The sequence below is a fragment of the Trachypithecus francoisi genome, unplaced genomic scaffold, assembly GCF_009764315.1.
Source record: "Trachypithecus francoisi isolate TF-2019V2 unplaced genomic scaffold, Tfra_2.0 Lachesis_group5, whole genome shotgun sequence".
Taxonomy (NCBI): Eukaryota; Metazoa; Chordata; class Mammalia; order Primates; family Cercopithecidae; genus Trachypithecus; species Trachypithecus francoisi.
The window spans coordinates 112526435-112553171 of record NW_022681470.1 but is presented as its reverse complement, the minus strand read 5'-3'; the positions used below and the strand labels follow the sequence as shown (position 1 = coordinate 112553171).

Below are 26737 nucleotides of genomic sequence, written 5' to 3'. Positions count from 1 at the left end.
CACCAGTGATGGGGGTTCAGGAATTGGGGAGTGACTCAGGATGAGCCAATGGGAGACAAAAGCGGGGGGAAATTTGGGGTCTTCTAGGAAGCACACTGCCTCCCACTTATGACAGCCACCTGATAAAATGGTCTATATTCCTTCAGACCAGCAGTTCTCAATCAGGGTGTTTCTGTTCCCCAAGAAACTTTTGGTGATGTCTGCAGACTTTTTTTTTTCCTTTCTTTGAGACAAGATCACACTCTGTTACCCAGGCTAGAGTTCAGTGGTGCAATCTCAGCTCAGTGGTGCAATTTCCAGGCTCAAGCAATTCTACAGCCTCAGCCTCCCGAGTAGCTGGAATTACAGGTCTGTGTCACCACGCCTGGTTAATTTTTGTATTTTAAGTAGAGATGGGGTTTCACCACGTTGCCCAGGCTGGTCTCGAACTCCCGAGCTCAAAGCGATCTGCCCGCCTTGGCCTCCCAAAGTGCTGGGGTTATAGACATGAGCCACTGCACCTGGTCCTGGAGACATTTTTGATTATCACAACACAGGGCTGAGGCGCTACTGGCATTAAATGGGTAGTGGCCAGCGATGTTGCCAAACATCCTACAAGGCACAGGACAGTCCCACAATAATAAAGAATTACCTGGCCCCAAATGTCAACAGTAGTAAGGTTGAGAAACCCCAATGATGCAGTATATGAACACACAGTAAAAAGACTGCTGTCGTTATTCTGTCCCAATGGGAGCACAGAGAAGGTAATTTCAGAATTCCTGAGAAGTAGAGCCTATGATACTGAATTGAATTGACCCTGAAGCCTGTCATTCCTCTGTACTTAGTTACAGAATCAACTATTCCCTTATTATTCAAGTTAGTTTGAGGTAAGATCTATGCAAAGTACAGCCAAAGGCTTCTAACTAATCTATTAATCCACAGTACTTATGATAAAGCTGTAAGTGAAGCTGTACCAAGTTCTTGAAGTTTTCCCCCCTAGAAGTTATCATCCTTAGGCACAAGTCTCTAAGGCACTCAGTACATGAAATACACCTAGGAAAAACAAACAAACTTAATCTCAACTTTCAGGGTTTCAAAACTTTTTCCAAAAGTTCTCATTCCAACAATATCTTTGAGAAGTATCTGAATCCATGTTTAGATTCTGGGAAATAAAAGCAAAAATTCCACAGCTGTCTAACACTGACAGGTTTAATACTATGTATAGCTCTCTTACATAATACACAATGCTAAATCTTAATGTTCATTAAAGTTAAGTATCCATCAATGAAGACAGCTGTGCACCGCAAATTTTCACACACAGATAAATGTAATCTGTAGTGGTCTTCAATGATAGAATATAGCTACATGTTGCATGAAGATGTTTTGGTCACCAACGGATTATTTATATGATGGTGAGTCCAGAAGATTATGATACCATATTGTTACCATGTCTTTTCTGTTTAGATATACAAATACTTAGCACTGTGTTATAGCTGCCTACAGTATTCAGTACGGTAACATTCTCTACGGGTTTGTTGCCTAGGAACCACAGGTTATACCACATAGCTGCGGTGTGTAGTAGGCTATACCGTCTAGGTATGAGTAAGTACACTCTGTGATGTTTGCACAATAATGAAATCACCTAATGATGCACTTCACAGAATGTATCCCAATCAATAAGTGAAGCTTGAATACACATGATGTAAATGATGTTACAGGTTTTGGTAGCGGCCTCAACAAATAAAGAATTGCAAAACCATGAGTGATATAAGGGGCTGAAGTGAACATCTTGTCCAACTCCCTCATTTCACAGATGAGGAGTTGCAAGGGAAGGCAATTTATCAAAAGTCAACTAGTTAATTAAGGGCAAAATTGAAACTATAGTCCAATTCTCTGAACCTTTAGCCCTAAACTAGAGATAACTTTTAATTATCTGTGAGGAATTTTTCCCTTACAAACTGGGACCTTCCTCTATCTTGCTGGGGGCTTATGACCCGGCAGAAGAGATCAGCTAAGAGAAAGTTGGAGACAGAAGGGAAGTATCCATGTGTGTCTGTAGAGGCCCCTGATAATATGCTTAAACAACTACATATGTCTAAGTTGTCTGAATGACTTTATCTTTCCTTAAGTACATACACACACATAGAAAATTCCTAGATAAATGAAACAGCATTGGGCACTACCCAACTGAGTCCTGTATTACCCTTCCTTTGGCTTTGGAGTAGATCAGCTCTTACCTTCCTGACAGCTGGCCAAGAGATGTGCATAAACAATTCCCAGCTCTACAGTGCATATATCATCAACAGCCCTGTAAACCTTCCAAAGGGGTTGAAGCAGCCTGATTAGTACTAGTTTACAAATCGGTCCTCCTTCATGACATCCCCAGAGAATCTCCACAAACCTGTTGGCAAGCCTGCTTGCTTTTTAAGAACTTGGCACAACAAACACATCCCTGCCCTTCAAAAAAAGAAACCAGCATGAGCAAAACAAAAAATCACCTGCTACAGCACTCTAGTACTTTAGTCAGTTAAATAAAGGGAGAAAATGAACTAGTATTAACCTGCTGGGACTTAAGCAGGGTTCTAGCAAGGCCACTTTGGGCCCAGGGGTATATTTTATTAACACAATACTTATTTAAATGTAGCTTTATTTTCTATCAGCATACATATCACGAAGATATGTATGGTCTCAAACTCCTGGCCTCAAGCAATCCTCCCACCTCGGCCTCTCAAAGTGCTAGGATTACAGGCTGATCCTAGCACTTTATTTTCTATCAGCATACATCATGAAGAGCAAATCAATGAAGCAACTTTGATAAATAAATCTAATTTTCAAATTCCATATGATAATTAATGCAGTTAGGCACAGCCGTCAAATGATAGGTAAACAATTAAAACCCTGTGAAACCATCTGCTTTAGAAACAAGTCTTTTTGGCTGGGCGCGGTGGCTCATGCCTGTAATCCCAGCACTTTAGGACGCCAAGGTGGGTGGATCACGAGGTCAGGAGTTCACACCAGCCTGGCCAAGAAGGTGAAACTCCGTCTCTACTAAAAATACAAAAATTAGCCAGGCGTGGTGGCACGTGCTACTGTAATCCCTGCTACTCAGGAGGCTGAGGCAGAGAATTGCTTGACCCCGGGAGGCGGAGGTTGCAGTGAGCCAAGATCGTGCCATTGCACTCCAGCCTGGGCGACAGAGCGAGACTCCTTCTCAAAAAAAAAAAAAAAAAAAAAAAGGAAAAGAAAAAAAGAAACAAGTCTTTTTAATAACAATTCTATGCATCAACACTAATGTCCACTTTCTGGTTACTAAAAATAAATGATCATGGCCGGGCACAGTGGCTCACGCCTGTAATCCCAGCACTTTGGGAGGCCGAGGCAGGTGGATCACGAGGTCAGGAGATCAAGACCATCCTGGCTACACAGGTAAAACCCGGTCTCTACTAAAAATATAAAAAATTAGCCGGGTGCGGTAACGGGCGCCTGTAGTCCCAGCTACTCGGGAGGCTGAGGCAGGAGAATGGCCTGAACCCAGGAGGCGGAGCTTGCAGTGAGCAGAGACCACACCACTGCACTCAAGCCTAGGCGACAGAGCGAGACTCCATCTCAAAAAAAAAAAAAAAAAAAAAAAAATCATTTTTGCATGTATCCATGGTGTAAACATGAACGTTTATAACTCAAGACAATAATGTTAAAATACAAATATAGTTGGAATAGAGCTTATTTTAGCTTGGGCTGCTATAAGAGAATATTATAAACTGGGTGGCTTATAAACAGCAGGAATTCATTTCTCACAGTTCTGGAGGCTAAGAAGTCCAAGATGAAGGTGCCAGCAGATGTGCTGTCTGGTGAGGGTCTGCTTCCTGGTTCACAGATTGCCCTCTTGTCACTGTAACCGTACATGACAGAAAGGGCAAGGGAGCTCTCGGGGGTCTCTCTTAAAAGGGGACTAAACCCACTGGTGAAGGTTCTGCCCTTATAACCTAATCACTTACCACAGGTCCCACCTCTTAATACCATCGCACTTGGGGTTAAAATTTCAACATATGAGTTCAGAGGGAACACAGACATTCAGTCTACAGCATTCTGACACTCCCATCCTGTCCTCCAAACTCAAGTCCTTCTCACACGCAAAATACATTCATTACATCCCAAAAACCTTGAAAGTCTTTTTATTTTATTTTATTTTTTTGAGACAGAGTTTTGCTCTTGTTACCCAGGCTGGAGTGCAATGGCAGGATCTCAGCTCACTGCAACCTCTGCCTCCCAGGTTCAAGCGGTCCTCCTGCCTCAGCCCCCCGAGTAGCTGGGATTAAAGGCATGGGCCACCACACCCAGCTAATTTTTGTGTTTTTAGTAGAGACAGGGTTTCTCCATGTTGGCCAGGCTGGTCTCAAACTTCTGACCTCAGATGATCCGCCCTCCTCGGCCTCCCAAAATGCTGGGATTATAGGCATGAGTTACCGCATCCAGCCTAAAAGTCTTAACTTGTTCCAGCATCAACTCTAAAGTCTAAAATCGAAAGTGTCATCTAAGTATCATCTATATCAGACAAAAGTGAGACTCCAGGTATGATTCATCCTGAAGCAAACTGCTCTTCAGTTGTACAGTTTGTATTTTTGTATATCAGCCTCCCAAAGGCTAATTTTTGTATTTTTAGTAGAGACAGGGTTTCACCATCTTGGCCAGGATGGTGTTGAACTCCTGACCTGTGAAACTTGTGAAACCAAACCAGTTATGCACTTCCAAAATACAATGGTGGGACGGGCACAGTATAGACATTTCCATTCCAAAAAACGGAGTGGGAAAGATGAAAAGGGACTCCAACTAAGTCTAAAATACAGGCAAACTTCATGAGATATATTTATTTAGTTATTTTTAACTAAGACTAGGCATCCTCCCACCTCGGCCTCCCAAAGTGCTAGGATCACACCTGTAATCCTAGCACTTTGGGAGGCCGAGGTAGGAGGACTGCTTGAGGCCAGGAGTTTGAGACCAGCCTGGGCAACATGGTGAAACCCCATCTCTATAAAATACACAAAAATTAGCTGAGCATGGTGATTTCCAGCCTGTAGTCCCAGCCACTCGGGAGGCTGAAGCAGGAGGATCACTTGAGCCCAGGAGGTCGAAGCTACAATGTGCCGAGATCACGCCACTGCACTCCAGCCTGGGCAACAGTGCAAGACCCTGTGTCAAAACTAAATAAATAGAGAGTCTTGCTCTGCCACCCAGGTTGGGGTGCAATGACGTGATCATAGCTCACTACAGCCTAGAACTCCTGAGCTCAAGCAATTCTTCTCCTTAGCCTCCCAAGTAGCTAGGACTATAGTCATGTGCCACCACACCCAATTTTTTTTTTTGGCAGAGATGGGTCTCACTATGTTGCCCAGACTGGTCTCAAACTCCTGGCCCAAGCAATCCTCCCACCTCAGCCTCCCAAAGGGCTGGGATTACAAGCATGAGCCACTGCACCTGGCCTAGATATTAAAGCTTGAAAACAATTCTCTTTGGCTCTAACCTGTATCCTTCAGGTCCAGTGTTGGGGAGGGGGTCCCTCCTCTTCCCAGACATGTTGGGATTGTGGTCTTGCTCTGCAGCCTTGCCAGAAAGTGGGTAGGCCCCCAAGGATCTGGGTGGCCTTTCTTCCCTGGCTTTGGGTGATGGTCCCTCCTTTTGAAATTGAGGAAGCAGCCTTGGTGATCCCTGAACTGCCTTGTCTTAAAGAGGAGCGCACATACGCAATCGAATAGCTCTGTGGTCCTTAAAATCTGAAAGCCTTCCCTCATTGGGTTCAAACTGGCAGTTTTCCTGTTCGGATAACTGATTAAGTTCTTTTTTGTTTTTGAGATGGAGTCTCGCTCTGTCGCCCAGGCTGGAGTGCAGTGGCCGGATCTCAGCTCACTGCAAGCTCCACCTCCCGGGTTTACGCCATTCTTCTGCCTCAGCCTCCGGAGTAGCTGGGACTATAGGCGCCCGCCACCTCGCCCGGCTAGTTTTTTGTATTTTTTAGTAGAGATGGGGTTTCACCATGTTAGCCAGTATGGTCTCGATCTCCTGACCTCGTGATCTGCCTGTCTAGGCCTCCCAAAGTGCTGGGATTACAGGCTTGAGCCACCACGCCCGGCCACTGATTAAGTTCTTAGTTCACACTCATGCTAATCTCTTTATCAAATGGTCACTCGGCCACATCCTAATTATTCTCAGTTTGTGCAATTTAGATAGACTGAGAATTTTCCAAATATTTAAGTACTGCTTTCTTCTTGCTTAATAATTCTGTCTTTAAGTCATTTCTCTTTTCCCATATTTTACTACCAGCAGTCAAGAGGAACCAAGCTGCAACTTCAACATTTTACTTAGATATTGTTTTAGCTAAATACACAATTTCATTGCTTGCAAGTTGTACTTTCCACAAAACACTAGAACATGAACACAATTTGGCCAAGTTCTCTGCCACTTTATAACAAGGATTGTTTTTTCTCTATTATCCAATAACACGTTCCTCATTTCTGCCAGAAACCTCATCATAATGGCCTTTGTGGTCCACATTTTAATGAATATTCTACCATGGATTACTTAGGTATTCTCTAAGATGGCAGCTTTCTCTACAGCCCTCCTCTTTTCTTTCTGAGCCTTCACTGGAATCATCTTTAAGTTTCATTAACAGCTATGTAGGCTTTTTCAAGCATGCACCTCAAAACTCTTTCTGCTTCTACCTATTTTCTTTTGTTCATTTTGCCATGGTTAAGCCACCATAAATTATAACATAAAAGTAACAAGGATGATGGCAAACTCTTAAAAATATTATTGTTTTGTAATTTTTACTAATTGAGAAAGCTTATATAATCTTCATTATGCATGGATTCTATATTTGTAAATTTGTTTACTTTCTTAAATTTATTTGTAACCCTCAAATCAATACTCATGGTACCTTGCCAGTCATTTATAGACATTTACAGAGCAGCAAAAATATAAGTCACCCAGTGTACCCATTCCCAGCTGAGGTAAAAGAAGTTGATGCTTTGCCTTTGTGTTCAGTTCTAACACTATAAACAAGTGTCCTTTTCACGGTCTATTTAGTGCTAGGTTTTTGCATGTTGATGCTTTTTTTTCAGTACTTTTTCTATCTAAATGGCCTCCAAGTGCAGTGTCAACATGCTGTTGAGTGTTCCTAAACACAAGAAGGCTTTGATGTGCCTCATGGAGGAAATATGAGTATATGAGACAAGCTTTGTTTGGGCAAGAGTTGTAGTGGTATTGGCCATGAATTCAGTGTTAATGAATCAATAATGCACATTAAATAAGGTATCTTTAAACAGAAACACACATAAAACAAAGTTATGTATTGATCATTTGATGAAAATGAGTGCTGTGACCAGAAGTTTGCATAAACCTAACCCTGTATGTCCCCCTAGGAGCAATGGTTCACTATTAACTAATTCAGTATTCATGACACCTTTACAGAACATAACTATCACTAATAATGACAACCAACTGTACTGAGATTTCCAGGTAAAAGATCAATAGGGAGAATGTAGTTTATTAAAATGTATCAAAAGAATCATGGACCTGAAACTACTGCTGGGTAAAACTGGCAAGATTTGAATTCATAATAAATTTAATTCCCAATATTTCAGTCTCTTTTTTCCCCACTGTCTGATATTACCTTGTGTTTTTATTTAAATATTTTGTGTTTTATCATTATTGGGAAAGGATACATGTTTTCTGTAGAAATTTTGAAACTACAAGCGGGAAAATAAAGAGAGTAAGATATTGTAAATAAAATCACAGAACTTTTAATCAGAAGGAACATGAATATGTATTTGGGGGTCTTCATCTTACTCTGACAACTTTACGTGTATAAAAGTGAAGTTGTATTAAAGGTAAAATGCCATCATCACATTTTAGTATACTTTTTCTTTAAAAAAAAAAGCAAGGCCGGGTGCGGTGGCTCAAGCCTGTAATCCTAGCACTTTGGGAGGCCGAGACGGACGGATCACGAGGTCAGGCGATCAAGACCATCCTGGTTAACATGGTGAAACCCCGTCTCTACTAAAAAAAAATACAAAAAACTAGCCGGGCGAGGTGGTGGGCGCCTGTAGTCCCAGCTACTCGGGAGGCTGAGGCAGGAGAATGGCGTAAACCCGGGAAGCAGAGTTTGCAGCGAGCTGAGATCCAGCCACTGCACTCCAGCCTGGGCCACAGAGCAAGACTCCATCTCAAAAAAAAAAAAAAAAAGCAAGAAAACATATGTTGTAAATGGAATTTATGCCAACCTTGTAACTGAATATGCAGTCATTGTTAACAATCTACTGCAGCAAAAACTGAACTCAGCATATCATAAAAAAGGCTGTTACACAAGATGCCTTGAAGAAGCTGGTTTACTGCACTAGCAGCACTTTGCATTGTATACCTTTAAGTTATCCTTTCTTAAAAATCTCAATCCCAGCACTTTGGAAGGCCGAGGCGGGTGGATCACAAGGTCAGGAAATCAAGACCATCCTGGCTAACACAGTGAAACCCCATCTCTACTAAAAATACAAAAAAAAAATATTAGATGGGCGTGGTGGCAGGCGTCTGTAGTCCCAGCTACTTGGGAGGCTGAGGCAGGAGAATGGCATGAACCCGGGAGGTGGAGCTTGCAGTGAGCCGAGATCGCACCACTGCTCTCCAGCCTGGGCGACAGAGCGAGACTCCATCTCAACAACAACAAAAACTCAAGTAACATCCTGAAAAACTTACATTGACTATGTAATATATTTTAATGCAAAACCTCTTACAGATTTCCCTATTAATTTCCAAAATTTGAGCAACTCTTAATAGGAAATTAAAGCCAGAAATAAAATAGCCCAGCAGTCTTTGTGATATTAATAATGAGGTATACAATAGTGCTGTAGAACAATGCCTACATTTGCTTCACTAAGTAAATTATACAATGGAAAGCTGGACTTAAGACATCATAAAACAAAAAGATGGAAAATATCTGTTAGTCGCCAAAAATCAAATTATCATCTTAATTGTAGCTAGTTTATTTCTTCAACTTCATTATGTGCAAGTGAGACAAACATACTTTATAATCCATTACACAAACTAATATTCCTTATAAGAAAATCAAAATTAATACTATATAAACACGGTTCCTTTAAATGGAAAATATGTGTATATGTGTGTATACATGAACACACAAACATATGTATACACACACATATATTTGTGTACATATATGTGTATATATGTATTTTGTACACACAAATATATGTGTACATACATATATACACATACATATATGTAATCTTCCAAATCCTTCAATAATTCTTTTTCACAGCCTAAAGACAGAAGTATACTCCCTCTAACTCTGCATATCAACAGGGACAACTTCCTTCTATTCTTTTTTTTTTTTTTTTGAGACGGAGTCTCACTCTGTCGCCCAGGCTGGAGTGCAGTGGCCGGATCTCAGCTCACTGCAAGCTCCGCCTCCCAGGTTTACGCCATTCTCCTGCCTCAGCCTCCCGAGTAGCTGGGACTACAGGCACCCGCCATCTCACCCGGCTAGTTTTTTGTATTTTTTAGTAAAGACAGGGTTTCACCGTGTTCGCCACGATGGTCTCGATCTCCTGACCTCGTGATCCGCCCATCTCGGCCTCCCAAAGTGCTGGGATTACAGGCTTGAGCCACCGCGCCCGGCCAACTTCCTTCTATTCTTGTGAGACTTTATGCTGTAATACACAGAGCAGGTAGCATGTGATTTGCTGTTTTTTATTTGAAATCCAAATGAACCTTTAACCATATAAGATTTAGTATGCAAAGATAGTCTAACGAATAATACAATCATCAATGCTGTGAAAAACAGAAAAGTCCTCAGAGTGGGTTCAGTGGGCTTTTAGTGGTAATTGGGCAACTTCAGCATGCTCAAGACCCATTTTGATCAAACTGCTTCTTTCACTTTCTTATTTCTGAAACAACAGTTGCCTCTTGGTTGGCATGTTCAACATGGTTGACTTGGTTGGCCAGTCACTTTAGGCCAGGCCAGCCCAGTTGGAAAAGCAACAGGGCATATTTACAGTTTCTGCCTAAACTCTGGAAGCAGGTACAGAGTCAGCTGCCACTTTGTGGCAAGGAAGAGATAATTAATATTCAAAGTCAATGTGGTTAAAAAAAAAAGAAACAAAAAAACTGCTGAGTAATATGAAAAAAATGTTACCTTGGTAATATTATACTACATCAGAAAAAAATAGAATTGCACTCTAGTAAAGTATATGTCAGGAAAGCAGGGTTTTTCACAAGACTAGACAAAAACAGGCTGAAAAAAGGCTGAGTCTGATGGTGGTGGTATTTAAACAGTGACATGGCAGTATCAGTTCTCGTTTTGGTTTCTATTGTCTTAAGTTGTTGAGGCATTAGGTATAGAAGATAATTCAACCTGGAGAAAGAGGCATTTAACAAACAGCCTTTAAAACATGCTGACATCCATCAGAGTGGAGGTTTCCTTTGCTACTAAAAAGTGAATTGGAAATAAACAATCCCTATGACACAAATGTGTATGATATTTATCACAGTAGCATTAGTTATAGTAAAAAAAAAAATAGCTATAAGCTAACTGTCCAATGGAACAATAATAAAGTAAATTATGTCAATCTAAAAAAATGAGGGGTTACTAGCAGAGTTAAGGTATGAGTACTGACCAAACAGCATGGATGTAGGTCATAATGCCAGGTGTTAGTAACATTTGCATGTTGGCAGGGGCTAGGGGGTGCAGTGTGCATTTGTAGAAGATGTGGAGGCATCTGGGGGCAGGCAATCACTTTTTAGCAAGTGGTGTGGAAGGCTTCAAATTCATTTTAACAACTGGTACAGCAATGCCAATACCTGCCCCCAGATGCCTCATTGGCATGGCAGCAGCTAACAGCACCCAAGCTATTCCTCCATGCCAGGCACTGCAGAGCATACCTCACAACAGCTCTGAGGTGGGCATTATTATTGTCCTTTTACAGATGATAAAAAAGACTTAGGAGGTTAAATGACTTTCCCAAGTTCATTCTGTTTGCAATGACAGTGCTGTGATTCAATCTTAAGCCTACCTGCCAACAAAGCTTGGCAAGATTTTGCTATTCCACGTTGTCTCCCAATACTCTACAACTATATGATACAACATTAAAGGGGAAGGTCAAGATAAGAAACGACAAATGAATTAAGATTACACTTGGCTGTATGAACTTTTTTCTTTCCTTTAAAATTTTCAAATGTCCTATAATATGATTATACTGCTTTTATAATGAAACACAGGTTGGTAAGAAAAACTATCATGAGGAGATATTTTATTTTTTTGAGAAAGGGTATCGCTCTCTCACCCAGGCTGGAGTGCAGTGATGTGATCATAGCTACTGCAGCTTCAACCTCCCGGACCCAAGAGATGCTCCTACCTCAGTCTCCCAAGTAGCTGGGACCACAGGTGTGCGACACCATGCCCAGCTGGGGAATGGGCAATTGTGAGGAGGGGAATTTATAAGAGCAAACATTCTTAAACACTGGAAAGAGTTACTGAAGCAAAGTTACACATTTAAAAATGCATTTTTCTCTCCCCAAATAGGATGCTTTTCATCTAAAATGGTTCAACTACTGTTCTGATTGAATAAACAAAGTCACCTATTATAGCTCTTTCTAGCACCAAGACTCTAAAATATAGTCGATCCTCTATCAAAAAAATTTTAATTATCCATCCAAAAATTATAAAGAAGCCAAGACATTCATTCATTTATTCGATTATTATTTACTGCCTGCCCACTACATGTTAGGCATTTGGCTAGATTCTGGGGAACCCAGTTAGTCAAGAACCTTGCCTTCATGGAATTTGCACTGTAGTTCTAAGATAGCAATTCCTTGTTGGCCTAAAGGTATTTGTTGCCTCTCTGGGACAACATCATTGTACTGAAGGGCAGAGACTTCTTGCTCCATGCCCAGGAGACGTAGTCAAAGTTCATACCTCATGGGGAAGAGAGGTTAGGCTAATCCATTTCAGAGCTTGAACGTGGGTTCACTCCCACTTGGGCCAAGAACAGCAGTCAAATAAAGAACCTTGAGAAAGTACCATGACTCCTGGGAGATACCCTGACCCTAGGGTAGTTTCTATATCATCTGCTGGGAGGTCATTATTTCTTTAGGTCCCTAGGGGAAAATGAGACAGACATAAATGATTGAGAAGACACAATCATTCAGCAATCTCTAGGAATTAGTTGGTCTTGAATCTTACTGTTAAGGAATGGAACCTATGTTTTAACCAAGTCATACCTTTAAGAAGACAACTCTAAAACTTCACCAATGTCACAGTATAGGTTGTGGTTCCAGAACACAAGTTACCATCATTATCACCAGTGTGAACACTACAAAGCATTTTGGTAGGTCTGACCTGACAGCCTCCTTCTTACGTAAAAATAATCTGCTTAGGCCTCAAAATGCTGTATAAATAATATTTGCTGGGAAAGTACAATGAAGATTTTTATTTCAGGAATATAAAAAACCATTTTGTGCTCAAACTTAATAGACTTTTTAAACTCCATACTACCTTCCCACAAATAAATATCCATATAAATGAACACAAACACACAGCACTATAGACTCTTTCTTCATCTTCCTTTATTGTTCTGCCCCTCAGTCAGGTCAAACCAACCTCCTTGGAACCAGGTCCCTTTTCATACTTATTTCAGTTGCTAATTAGATGTTAAGGCCAGGCACTGTGGCTCACACCTGTAATCCCAGCACTTCGGGAAGCCGAGGTAGGCAGATAGCTTGAGCCCAGGCGCTCAATACCAGCCTGGGCAACATGGTGAAACCCTGTCTATCCAAAATACAAAAATTACCCAGGCATAGAGGTACATGCCTGTAATCCCAGCTACTTGGGAGGCTGAGGTGGGAGGATGGCTTGAACCTGGGAGGGAGAGGTTGCAATGAGCCATGTTTGTGCCACTGCTCTCCAGCCTGAGTGACAGAGCCACACCGTCTCAAAAAAAAAAAAAAAAAGTAGACGTTAAAAAGTGTGCTGGGGGCTGGGCACAGTGGCTCCCGCCTGTAATCCCAACACTTTTGGAGGCTGAGGCAGGCAGATCACTCGAGCCCAGGAGCTCGGTACAAGCCTAGGCAACATGGGGAAACCCCATCTTTACAAAAAAATACAAAAAATTAGCTGGGCGTGGTGGCGTGTGCCTGCAGTCCTGGCTACTTGGGAGGCTGAAGTGGGAGGACGGCTTGAGCCAGGGAGGCAGAGGTTACAGTGAGCCAAGATGACGCCACTGCACTCCAGCCTGGGAGACAGAGTGAGACCCTGTCTCAAAACAACAACAACAACAACAACAACAACAACAACAACAACATGTGCTAAGTGTGACAGTCTGGTGAAAACTTAAGATGGCTAGAAGATCTTTTTTATCAACTGTTACACGCCATCATGTCTAGAAAAGGGAGAATCTACATTCTCAATATGTTACTTAGTCAAATGCTCCAACGCGTGTTATCGATCTCACCTTCGATATAGCTTGGACTGTCCGAAAGTCATAATTACCAGTGGTACATGGAAGGTAGTCAAGACTAGAATGACCTGGAGAGAGAAAAAAGCATTCCATAAATCAAAAAGATACTCCAATCACATGCTGATATGTGTTCAAGATTAAGCCAACACCTAAAAGACTTTTGATATCCCTACTTTGTAGTACTCCCCAAAGTCTAGAAGGATCTAGGTACTAGGGCTGAGAATGATGAGAAAGTCCTCAGCTCATTTTGTTGGGATGATCCCCATCACCTCCACTGAAGCAGTGAGGCTGACTACTCAAATACACATTAAAATAAAAGAAGGCTTTAACTATTTTGTATCCATACTATTGTAAGATACTCTCAGGCAAGAACCCTCTCCCTTTTCTCCTTACAGAGGTTGGAATAGTGTGGGTGTTCTCATAGAGGTCACTGTGTCATGTCTGTCTGTCTTTTTCTTCTCCTTGTTGTTGGTTCTTCATGAAATTCATTTTTTCAGTACTTTATCTACCAAAAACTGCATGAGGAAACGATTCTGGATGGATTACTTACTATAAGAGTCTAGGGAGTCTCAGAAAGCCATATGATAAATCTTGAAGACGGCTGGGCATGGTGGCCCATGCCTGTAATTACAGCACTTTGGGAGGCTGAGGTGGGCAGATCACTTAAGGTCAGGAGTTCGAGACCAGCCTGGCTAACATGGTGAAACCCTGTCTCTACTTAAAACACAAAAATTAGCTGGGCATGGTGGCACATGCCTGTAGTCCCAGCTTCTTGGGAGGTTGAGGCATAAGAATTGCCTGAACCTGGGAGGCGGACGTTGCTGCGAGCCAAGATTGCACCACTGCACTCCAGCCTGGGTGACAGAGCGAGACTCTGTCTCAAAAAAAAAAAAAAGAAAAAAAGAAATCTTGGAGATACCAACTATCTAAGATAAAAGGGTAAATCATGGAAATTAGGGTACAACTCAAATTCTAGAAAAAACTGAGCTATGCTTAAAGAAATTCTACTAGAAGTTTAAAAATTAATCAAAATAAATTTACAATTTGCTTTTCAGCACCAATATTTTATTTCTTTAGGCTTCTAATATAACTATCATGTGCCTCAATGCTATGACACATGCATTATGGAATACCAGGAGGCAGGAGATGTTGCCTCCACTCTTGTTCAAGCAGGATAATAAGACAGCCAGGCAACAAGTCCTGATTTAAGACCAGAGGCCAATGTATCCTCAGCATGCCCTTGTAGTGGAAGCCCAGCTGTATATCAGGAGGGATAAGGAGCTGACTGATCCTTCTTCCAGTCCCCCAGTCCTGACAGTACCTCCTTTGTGGTAGGGGCAAGGACAACAGATGAACAATCATGAGCCCATGGGCACCAGAGTCCCTCAACACACCTGTGGGAAAGGACACAGGAAGAATACAGTTTGGAGGAAAAGTGCCAGGATGTTTTTAATGGACATTTTCTGTTTCTATATAGGGGTTTTCCCAAGTATTGTGACCTTCCCTTCTCAATACAGAGCATTCTCTTTCCTCTTCCTTCTTGCTCATCTTGATGCTAAGCAGCCACCAAGGACTGAAAAGGTGTCCATCTTCCTACTGTGGAAGAAGGTGATTAGAAGACGTTCCTGGCCAGGCGCAGTGGTTCATACCTGTAATCCCAGCACTTTGGGAGGCTGAGGCGTGTGGATCACCTGATGTCAGGAGTTGGAGACCAGCCTGGCCAACATGGTGAAACCTCATCTCCACTAAAAATACAAAAAATTAGCTGTGCATGGTGGTGGGTGCCTGTAATCTCAGCTCCTTGGGAAGCTGAGGCAGGACAATCGCTTGAACCTGGGAGGCAGAGGTTGCAGTGAGCCGAGATCGCACCATTGCACTCCAGCTTGGGCAACAAGAGTGAAACTCCGTCCCCACCGCACCCTAAAAAAAGATGTTCTCAGTTCTAAAGCAAAACCAACACAACTACAACTTCCTGAAAGTCTGTCTTGCGGCATTTCCTGTGATTGAGGCTAAAGACAGTTTCAGGAAGAAATGATATTAGGTGCTTAACCGCCCCCCAAATCTGTTGTCATCTTCTTGCTGGGTTGAAATAACAGACTCAAAATATGACTTACCCCAGTGCTATCTCCAACCCAGGACAAGGATACTGAGCCTCTGAGATCATCAAACACATGCTATAAGGGGAAAAAAAATTAATTTAGAAATGACAGTACTCTCCTTCAATCTTTGGCTTCTTTAAATATCTGAACTTTATTACTGTTCAGAGTAATTAAGTTCATAATTATAAAGGGGATATGGATTCCCAGTACAAAATTTGGGAGAGATGAGATTTAACTACTTAATATGAATCACAAATAACCTGGAAATTTAAATTCTCTTTTACACAAAGTAAGCCAAGCAGATGAGTTTTCTTTACTGCACCAGATGGGGAGATGGGATAATCTAACTGCTTTCTCCAACAGAACTAAATATAAAGGTATAGCAAAGTATTTTTAGGATGCTTTAAAACAAGAGATCATAGCCCACACTGGCAAGCGTAATTGTAACCAAATCAGCATAATTTAAATTTTTCTGGGCATCTTTTACAGTATAGCTGAGAAGTTCATAACTGGATTCCTTTTACTTCTAGGCTAGCTCACTCAAAATGACAAGGGGCAGAAGCAAGAAGCAAATGCCTTTGTTTCACCTTTTTATTTAATAACCATAGTAATAATGATAATAATAAAACAACCTCACTAGAGTTGCAGTGAGAGTAAGGAGGTAAAAAAGGGAAAACTGGTATGTTATATTCAAAATATAGTAAGCATGTTAAAATATAGTTATAATCATCATTGTAGGTGGTTTTGGGTTTTGTTTTTTAAATACTTCCTTTCTCTACTTATACAATAATATATATTCATTAAAGGAGATGCAGACAATTATAACAAGGTATAATAAAAATAAGTCATTCACACAGAGCGAGACTCCGTCTCAAAAAAAAAAAAAAATAAGTCATTCACAATTCTACCACATAGAGATACTCAAGGTTAATATTATATGTATTAATACAATCTTCTGTTCTCTATCATTTTTGTAACTGATTAAAAAAAAAAAAAAACCAAAGAGGCAATAACTGCACTTGGCAAAAATTTCAAACCATATAGAAATTACATACTATATAGAATCTATATAGCAAAAAGTGAAGATCCTTCTCTTTTCCAGGCCACATGCTCACCACCCAAGCCCCATTTCTTGGACGGTTTAATAGTTCAGTATATATTTCTAATAATTGTTGATGATTACGCTTTTTTCTTAAGACTTATAATCTTACTAAGATTTTAAAATCTTAAACATGCCTTGCCCTCCCAGATATGAGAAGCTCCTTAGAAGCCAGGGAATGTAACTTTATACTTCTTGGTACTCCCTGTGCCTACCACAGGAATACTTTGCACACTCAGTAAGCATTTGTTGAAAATGATTACACATCCTTCCCAAACCACAAACTCAACCTCAAAATAGAACATGTCTAAAAATGGTTGGGATGTCAGCTACTCGGTCACTCAAGCCACCAATCCCAACATAGAAATCTAAAGAAACAGAACTCAAAACATGAACTGTTTTGTTTATCTTGGAATTTTCTCTTGTAGTCTTGAACGGGCTTCTGAATTCACCTATGTGATTTCCCCTCTGGACCATCAGTACCTTTGATGTCAAAAGAATCTCACACAATTTCTGTAAGTTAGTACCATCAGTGCCTCACGCAGGTCTTGCTCCGTAAATAATGGTTAACTCTCAAATGCTCGGCAGAGCTTCTCACAGCCTCTGCAGGACAGAAGGGTTATTCAGACATGCAGGCTTGCCAGGCATCTGAGAAAAAGTAGGGCTGCTAGAGCTTCTGAAACCAGAAGCTTAAAAGTGACAAAGCAGCGTGTCTTATACGATATTTCACACATAGCAAAACCACACATTCTCTTGAGTGAGCATAGTGTCTGAACTGACATCAATGAGGTCCTTCAGGAAAAACAGGAACATCCAGAGCTACCACAAGCACCAGGCAGATCACAAAGGCTAAGATCACAGTCATCTAAACATAGGTTATCTTTCCAAGGAAGGTCCTTGTCATAACTGACTAAGAGGAAAGAAAAAGTCCATCAATTATGGCACTGGAATTCGTGGTTGTCTTCACCAGGCTGTAAGATATCAGTCGTGAACCAATCAGAACTGCAACTTTTACTTTTCAGGCAATGTTCTACACAGCTGACCCAGTCAATGCAGACTGGCATTACCCACATTTTCCTATTGCTCAACTATAGAACGAGGATTATCACGTGTCACTGGCAACTCTCAGCTTCACTGAAACAACTGAAATGGTAATGGACCTCATTCATCATCCAAAGAGTTCCTTTGGAAATGTAGGCCAGATTTACTAGCAAAACTGTGGTTTTCTACTACCCTTAAGCTTCCCTCCCATCCGCTCCAAATAACCAGTGGAGATTTGCTTTTGAAAATGGGCAAACTCACTGAAAAACTCATCTACCTATAGCAAATGCAACCAATTTTTTTAATATTTCAGTCTCTAACATTCTTACACTGGTGAAAGTTTAAAAAGAAAAATGAAATGAGATGTTACAGCAGGCCCAAAGGTTAAGCAGAAAGAAAAGGTCATATGGAAAGGAGATAAATCCAGGAGAACTAGGGACCCAAGAGTACAGATTCAATCCTGGCCTTTCTATGGGAGAAAAAATATGGATGTCCAGGAAAGGGCGGACAACCTGGTCATGGTTAGGAGACAGAATTCACAAGTCAGCACAAAGCCATCAATCCTAATCCAGAATCATTTCTAATATTTAAGACAACATACATGTCATTCTACACTGCAGTGGCATCTTAGATCTTTCAAAATATGTATTACAGCACTTTTAATTGTAGCCACAAGAAACTTGCCTGTCCTCCCCACTAGACCTGACGTCCATCTGGTAAAGGAATCAAGCCTGTACATTTCAGCAGCTAACACACAGCACAGTGCACAGTGGGCACACACAATAAGTATTGAATTCTTGAAGAACTACTTATGAAGTTCTGAAAAAGAGGATGATGAAGTAAAAAGATAAGGCCAGGCCCACTTAACTTCCCCATGACAGACATGGGTATGAAATGCAAAAGTTCATTTCAGAGTGGACTTCTGCTTCTGGTCAAGATAGAGTGACAGGGATCACATTTACCTTTCTACCGGAAACAGCTAATAAAAAAAAAAAAAAAAACACACACACACACAGAATAGGCTGGGCGCGGTGGCTCATCCCCGTAATCCCAGCACTTTGGGAGGCTGACACAGGTGGATCACGAGGTCAGGGGTTCGAGTGAAACCCCGTCTCTACTAAAGATACAAAAAATTAGCCAGGCACGGTAGTGGGCCTGTAATCCCAGCCACTTGGGAGGCTGAGGCAGAGAATTGCTTGAACCCAAGAGGCGGAGGCTGCAGTGAGCCAAGATCGCGCCATTGCACTCTAGTCTGTGCGACAGGGTAAGACTCCATCTCAAACAAACAAACACACAGAATATATGAAATGACTGTTTCCAAGATATTGAACACCAGGCACAAAGGATGACGATTCCTGAAAGAAAAGGAACTGAACGAGGAGTACCCTACAGCTTACTGGCTTACTGCCTGGAGAGAATTTCAGGCACAGTACAGGGGAGGGGCAGAGTTCTCCCTAAACTGAAGAGAGGAAGCTGATAGTCTGGGGAGGCCAAAGAGGTTCACAGGGCAGAAGATTAGAGTAGAAAGACTTACAAAGAAAAAAATTTCTGGAGATCTGAGTAGTGGGTCTCCCCTGTCACCCCACCAAGTCTTCCGCTGAACACCGAACAGCACATGCATGTGAGGAAACTACCTGAGGCCAGGAAAATAATTACCTGAAAGGATGGCAGAGAACAATATTCAGACCTCATACAGGAACAGGAATAATCCTTGTTCCCAGCAACCATAATAGGAAACCTTGTATTTCAAGGAAATTGGGTAGAGTACTCAGAAACATTTACTCTGTGGTAAGGAAAAATAACCCCAGACTTAACGCTGTGCTAGTCCCGCCTAAAAAAAGCTTAAAAGCAAGACCCAAAAGGATCAAACTGTTTCCAGGTAATCAGTGTTCCAGAACAAAGTTCAAGAATATTTATAAGAATATAAAAATATCTAGCATCCAACAAGCAAAAACTCACAATATCCATCTGAAAAATCATCAGGTGGGTAGGTGCAGCAGCTCATGTCTATAATCCCAGCCCTTTGGGAAGCCAAGGTGGGAGGATCACTTGAGGCCAGGAGTTTGAAGCCAGCTTGGGCAATGTAGCAAGACCCCCATTTCCACAAAAACAATTTTTAAAAATCAGCTAGGCATGGTTACACATGCTTGTTAGCCCTCGCTACTTGGGACGCTGAGGCAGAAGGATCTCTTGAGCCCAGGAGTTTGAGGCTACAGTGAGCTATGATTATACCACTGTACTCCAGCCTGAGCAACAGAGCAAAACCCTGTCTCTTAAAATAAATTTTTAAAAATAACCAGGCGCCAGGCGCGGTGGCTCACGCCTGTAATCCTAGCACTTTGGGAGGCCAAGACGGGCAGATCACGAGGTCAGGAGATCGAGACCATCCTGGTTAACACGGTGAAACCCCATCTCTACTAAAATACAAAAAAAATTAGCCGGGTGTGGTGGCGGGCGCCTGTAGTCCCAGCTACTTGGGAGGCTGAGGCAGGAGAATGGTGTGAACCTGGGAGGGGGAGCTTGCAGTGAGCCAAGATCGCGCCACTGCACTCCAGCCTGGGCGACAGAGCGAGACTCCGTCCCAAAAAACAAAAACAACAACAACAACAAAAAAAAAACAAAAAAAATAACCAGGCATGCAAAGAAGAAATCAGGACCCATAATGAAGAGAAAAATCAAACTGACTCAGAAATAACAAAGCTAATTAGTAGATAAGGACACTGAAACAGTTGTAACTGTACTCCACAAGAAATTAGAGAATGAATTGAGAAAAAGAAAAAAAATTTTTGAAAGACTTAAATCAGGCTAGGCGTGGTGGCTCATGCCTATAATCTCAGCATTTTGGCAGGCCAAAGTGGGCGGATCACTTGAGGTCAGAAGTTCAACCAGCCTGGCCAACATGGTGAGATCCCGTCTCTACTAGAAATACTAAAATTACTAAAATACTAAAAATTAGCCGGGTGTGGTGGTGGGCACCTGTAATCCCAGCTACTCAGGAGGCTGAGGGAGGAGAATCACTTGAACTCAGAAGGCAGAGGTTGCAGTGAGCAGAGACTGCACCACTGCACTCCAGCTTGGGTAACAAGAGTGAAACACTGTTTCAAAAAAAAAGAAAAAGACTTAAATTAGACTTGTAGAAATGAGAATTACAATGTCTGAGATGAAAAGTAAGCTGGATAGGGCGCTGTGGCTCATACCTGTAATCCCAGCACTTTGGGAGGCTGAGGCGGGCAGATCACCTGAGTTCAGAAGTTCGAGACCAGCCTTGCCAACATAGTGAAAACTTGTTTCTACTAAAAATACAAAAACTAGCCAGGTGTGGTGACATACACCTGTAGTCCCAGCTACTCACAAGGCTGAGGCAGGAGAATTGCTTGAACCTGGGAGGTGGAGGCTGTATTGAGCCGAGATTGCACCACTGAACTCCACCTGAACAACAGAGTGAGACTCCGTCTCAAAAACAAACAAACAACCAAACAAACAAAACAAACAATGGATAGGCTGAACAGGAGATTAGACACTGTAGAAGAGATGAGTGTGAACCTGAAGCCACACCAACAGAAACTATCCAAAGTGAAACACAGAAATAAGAAAAGACAAAAAACGCACAGAGCCATCAATTTAGAAGATGTTCTAGTTTCTACAAATGTTCTTGAAGTTGTTCTACAGCTCAGCGATGGCTCTGTCATTCTTTTTGAAGTAGAACAACTTCAGGCAGCTGATTATATATGCAATCAGGGCATCTATCTAGAGGAGGCTGGGCTGGAGACAGAAAAAAAAGTTAAGATATAATAGCCAAAATTTCCCCAAATGTGATGAAAAGGATAAACCCAGAGATCCAAGAAGCTCAGAAACCCTAAGCTCAAGAAACATGGTGAAAAATACACCAAAGCACATCATATCATAGTCAAATAATCTAAAATCAGCAATAGAGAAAAATCTTAAAAGTATCCACAAAAAAGATGACATTACATACAGAGAAACAAAGAATGATAGCAGACTTTTCCTACAATACAAGCCAGACAGTAGAGTAACATATTTAAAGTACTGGGTAAAAAACAGTCAAACTGTAATTCTATAGCAAGTGAAACTATTTTTCAAAAATGCAGGTTTCACAATGAGATACCATCTCATACTAGAAAGTGACTACTATTATTAAAACATCAAAAAAAAAAAAAAAAAAACAGGTACTGGTGAGGCTGTGGAGAAAAGGGAATGATTATACACTGTTGGAGGGAATGTTCAGCCACTGTGAAAAGTGATTTGGAGATTTCTCAGAGAACTTAAAAGAGAACTATGATCTGACCCAGCAATCCCCTTACTGGGTATATATCCAAAAGAAAACAAATCATTCTACCAAAAAGACACATGCACTATGTTAATTATAGCTCTACTGACAATAGCAAAGACATGGAATCAACCTCGGTGCCCATCAGCAGTGGACTGGATAAAGAAAATACGGTCTATATACACCATGTAATACTACGGAGCCATAAAACGAATGACATACATCCTGTCCCTTGCAGCAACATGGATGCAGATGGAGGCCATTACGCTAAGCAAATTAACACAGAAACAGAAAACCAAATACCACATGCTCTCGCTTATAATGGGAGGTGAACACTGGGTACTCATGGACTATAAAGATGGCAACAATAGAAACGGGATTATTAGAGAAGGGACAGAGGTGAGTATTAAAAAACTAACCGTTGGGTGCTATGTTCACTACCTGAGTGATGGGAGCATTTGTATTCCAGCATCACACGATATACCCAGGTAACAAACCTGCACATGTACCCCTAAATCTAAAAGTTGAAAAAAACACACGTTTCAAAAAGGAAAAGTTCTGTGTTTCCGTCCATTGCTCCTCAGCATTCTACGGTGGGTGTTTCTTTTTGACAGCCACAGGGGACAGACTACACCAGTGCAAAAGATCTGAAAGACAGCCAAAGTCCCATTTTTCACTGCAAAACGAACCATTCTGGTTTGTAATTATCACAGCTCAAAGTGATCTCCTCTTCCTAAGCATTACCCTCACAGCATTTACGGACACTCCTTGTACTATAACTATTTATATTTATATATAAATGTAAACTATATGTACACATAAACTATACATGTAGAACTATTTACATATTTGTCTTCCTCTCAAATTATGCTATAACTTCTTAATGGCAGACACTATAATTTGGTATTGCCCATCAGACCTAGCACAAGGTCTTATACATATTAGATGCTCCACAAACATTTCCATAAAAGTCTATTCACAAACTCCTGCTACTAACATTCTTTCTTTTTCTTAGTATTTTTTTTTTTAACTCACGATAGCTGTTTGTCCTGAACTAACATTATTGATATGTGTGTAATCTTCCTTCTAACACGGTTATTGCTGTCTCAGTAAATAATGGTTGAATAGTTATTCCTATGCTCTTCCAGCCAGCCAAGACACTCTTATACACTGGTATGTGTTCTTAGCTGTCCACACATGATGGTGACCTTACTCCTCTCCTTCCCATTGTAGTTACCATTAGCTTCATGTAGCTAAACATTGGTAAAGATGCCCTGAACACATCTAAGTGTTTACAGGCATTGAGCAGGGGTAGTCTATATAGAAGAGAAATTCAAATTTCAAGTGAAAAAATAAAGGTATGAATACTGAGATTTAAGCAGAGTTTACAGAGTTAGGAGGCAGATATAAGCAAGAGCAAGGCAATGAGAGAAGGCAGCGGTGCAGGTAGAACATACAGGAAGATAACATGCAAGTATCTTGAAAATTTTCAAAGAACACAAAATCTATTAATATCACCCTCTAGTAACATGCTGACTATACAGTAAATGCTATTAAGACTTGTTATAACAAAAAAAGAATTTCAGGCTGAGTATGGTGGTTCATGCCTGTAATCCCAGCACACCGGGAGGCTGAGGTGGGAGGGTCACTTGAGTCCACAAGTTCAAGACCAGCCTGGGCAATATAGTGACCCCCATCTCTACAAAAAATTTAAAAATCAGCCAAGCATGGTGGTGCACACCTGTAGTTCTAGCTACTCAGGAAGCTGAAGTAGGAGGATCACTTGAGCCCAGGAATTCGAAGTTGCAGTAAGCTATGATCATGCCACTGCACTCTAGTCTAGACAACAGAGAGAGACCCTGTCTATATTTAAATAATAATAATAAGAATCTCAAGGTCAGAATAAAGAAAGTTAAGGTTGAAATAGAAGGAAAATAAAAATGGTGAAAAGGAAGTATCTTTAAGAAGACATTTTAGAAATAGTACTCCTGCTTGAAAGACCAAAGAAAGCTGAGAGAAGCCACTGGATCACTTAGACAAGAATGGTGTCTGACGATATATACAGCTGAAAATAATGAGTCAATAAGTTATGGCTCAATTGCTCTAATCAAGGCAAAGTAAGAAGAATAAAAGAAATATGAGCAGAGGATAAAGCTTTGTTGCTAGAAAGAACTGAAAGGCAGAATAATTCCTATAGGAAGGGAAAACCCAAAACCTCTGACACAATATTACCAAAGAATGTTCTATAATATTAAAATAATGAATCATACAAAAACATCTAGTACTATGTTCCAGAGTCCATCCAACAGAAGGTAGAGTGAATGTTTTATATATATAGCACTTTATATACACATAGCATATATATTAATATTTTGTCATATTATATTAATATAAATTTTTATATATAGCATATAAAACACTTTATATATATATATATAAATATATTATGTGTTAGTTGTATAAATGACAATTCAAATGGAGAGTGTGGGGAGAATTGAAGCATGTTTTGTTTCTGGTAAACAACAGCTGCAGCTGTAGGCCAGGCATGATGGCTCACACCTGTAATCTCAGCACCTTGGGAGGATGAGGCGGGTGGATCACCTGAGGTCAGGAGTTCAAGACTAGCCTGACCAATACAGTGAAATTCCATCTCTACTAAAAATACAAAAATTAGCCGGGCATGGTGGCACGCACCTGTAGGCCCAGCTACTCAGGAGGCTGAGGCAGAAGAATCACTTGAACCCAGGAGGCAGAGGTTGCAGTAAGCCGAGGTTGTGCCACTGCACTCCGGCCTGGGCGACAAAGCGAAACTCCATCTCAAAAAAAAAAAAGCTGTGTTGCTTTAATGTAGCACGCCTAAGAGGCAGATTATTTAGTACAAGGGTGTCCAATCTTTTGGCTTCCCCGGGCCACACTGGCAGACGAATCGTCTTGGGCCACACATAAAATACATTAACACTAACAATAGCTAATGAGCTTAAAAAGAAATCATACAAAAAAACTCATAACGTTTTAAGAAAGTTTATGGATTTGTATTGGGTCGCATTCAAAGCCACCCTGGGCCACATGTGGCCCGTGGGCTGTGGGTTGGACAAGCTTCATTTGGCACAAAGAGAACATGATCTGGTAACTACATATTGCTAAGGAGTCAGCTAAATGTATGATCTAGAAACACGTCAAAATTAAGGAAAACTATGTAAATATGTTGTTTCTCTGCTCAACAGTCCAAAAGCCAGTACCCTGAGGAGCCCAGAGCAAATACTGTAATTCAAATGACCTAATCCTACCCCAGGATAGGAAGCACAGAAGCCAAGAAGTTTAAGAGTAGTTGGGTAAAATGTCAGCTTGATTCTACCAGGAGCAGATGAGCACGAAATTATTGCCGCTTTTAGAAAAATTTATTAATCCTATTACAGAGTTACTGGAGCAGGAATAGACAAATCAATAGAGCAAAACAGATCCAGGAATGGATGAGGTTTCTTTTAGCACATGATAAAGCTAGCACTTCAAGTTAGTGGTATAAGAACACTGGAAAAACTGGCTATTTGGAAAAATAAAAAATAAAAAGCTGAATTCATAACTCCCTTCTTAAAATGCCTAAATTCCATATAGAGAGAAGATTTAAATGTAAAAAAACTAAATTATAAAAATACTAGAAATGACCAGGCACAGTGGCTCACACCTGTAATCCTAGCACTTTGGGAGGCCAAGGTGGGTGGATTGCTTGAGCTCAGGAGTTTGAGACCAGTCTGGGCAACATAGTGAGACCCTGTCTCTACCAAAAAAGAAAACAAACAAACAAAAAACAATAGCCAGGTGTGGTGGCATAGCATGTGTTTGTGGTCCCAGCTACTAAGGAGGTTGAGGTGGGAGGATTGCTTGAGCCTGGGAGTTCGAGGCTGTAGTGATCTGTGATGGCACCACTATACTCCAGCCTGGGTGACAGAGTGAGACTCTGGGTCAAAAAACGATACCAGAAGTGTAAGTGAATATTTTTATAACCTTGGAAATAGGAAGACCTTTACAAAAATGCTACAAAAATCAGAACCAATATTTAAGGATTTACTTTGACTACGTAAAAAGTTTATGCAAAACACCAAAGAGAAAGCTGAAAAAAACTGGGGAAAATTATTTGTAACATGACAAAGTATTAATGTAGAAAGGGTTTCAATTAATATAAAAGGGTTTCAATTAATATAAAATTATTTGTAACATAATAAAATATTAATATAGAAAGGTTTTCAAATCAATAAGAAACAGGCCAAAACCTCAAACAGGTTTTTGGAAAATAGGCAAAGAACATGAGCACCCAATTCATAGAAGGACAAAGAAATGGCCAATATACATATGAAAAGCTATTTAATCTCTTAAAAAAAAAAAAAAAAAAAAGGGCCGGTGCAGTGGCTCACACCTGTAATCCCAGCGCTTTGGGAGGCCAAGGCGGGAGGATCACTTAAGCCCAGGAATTTGAGACCAGCCTGGGCAACATGGCAAAACCCTGTCTCCACAAAAAATTAAAAAAAAAATTAGCCGGGTATGGTGGTGTGCACCTGTTGTCCCAGCTACTCAGGAGGCTGAGATGGGAGGGTGGCTTGAGCCCAGGAGGTAGAGGCTGCAGTGAGCCAAGAAAGAAAAAGAAAAAGAAAAATAATATGACATTTTTGCCTTTCAGACTGGCAAAGATTAAAAGACTTGACAAAATGTATCCAGTGAC

General features: G+C 41.0%; 1 protein-coding gene across 5 annotated transcripts in view; it reads right to left on the bottom strand.

The window, feature by feature from the left end:
- The window catches only part of SORT1 (sortilin 1), a 92698-nt gene that overhangs the window by 46613 nt on the left and 19348 nt on the right, over window positions 1–26737 (bottom strand). For all 5 annotated transcript variants that reach the window (XM_033198339.1, XM_033198338.1, XM_033198337.1 and 2 more), the window contains 2 exons: window positions 15611–15670; window positions 13491–13564 (listed from right to left, as the gene is read on the bottom strand). In XM_033198339.1, the coding sequence (XP_033054230.1) occupies window positions 13491–13564; window positions 15611–15670 (134 nt within the window). The remainder of the gene's footprint in view (window positions 1–13490; window positions 13565–15610; window positions 15671–26737) is intronic.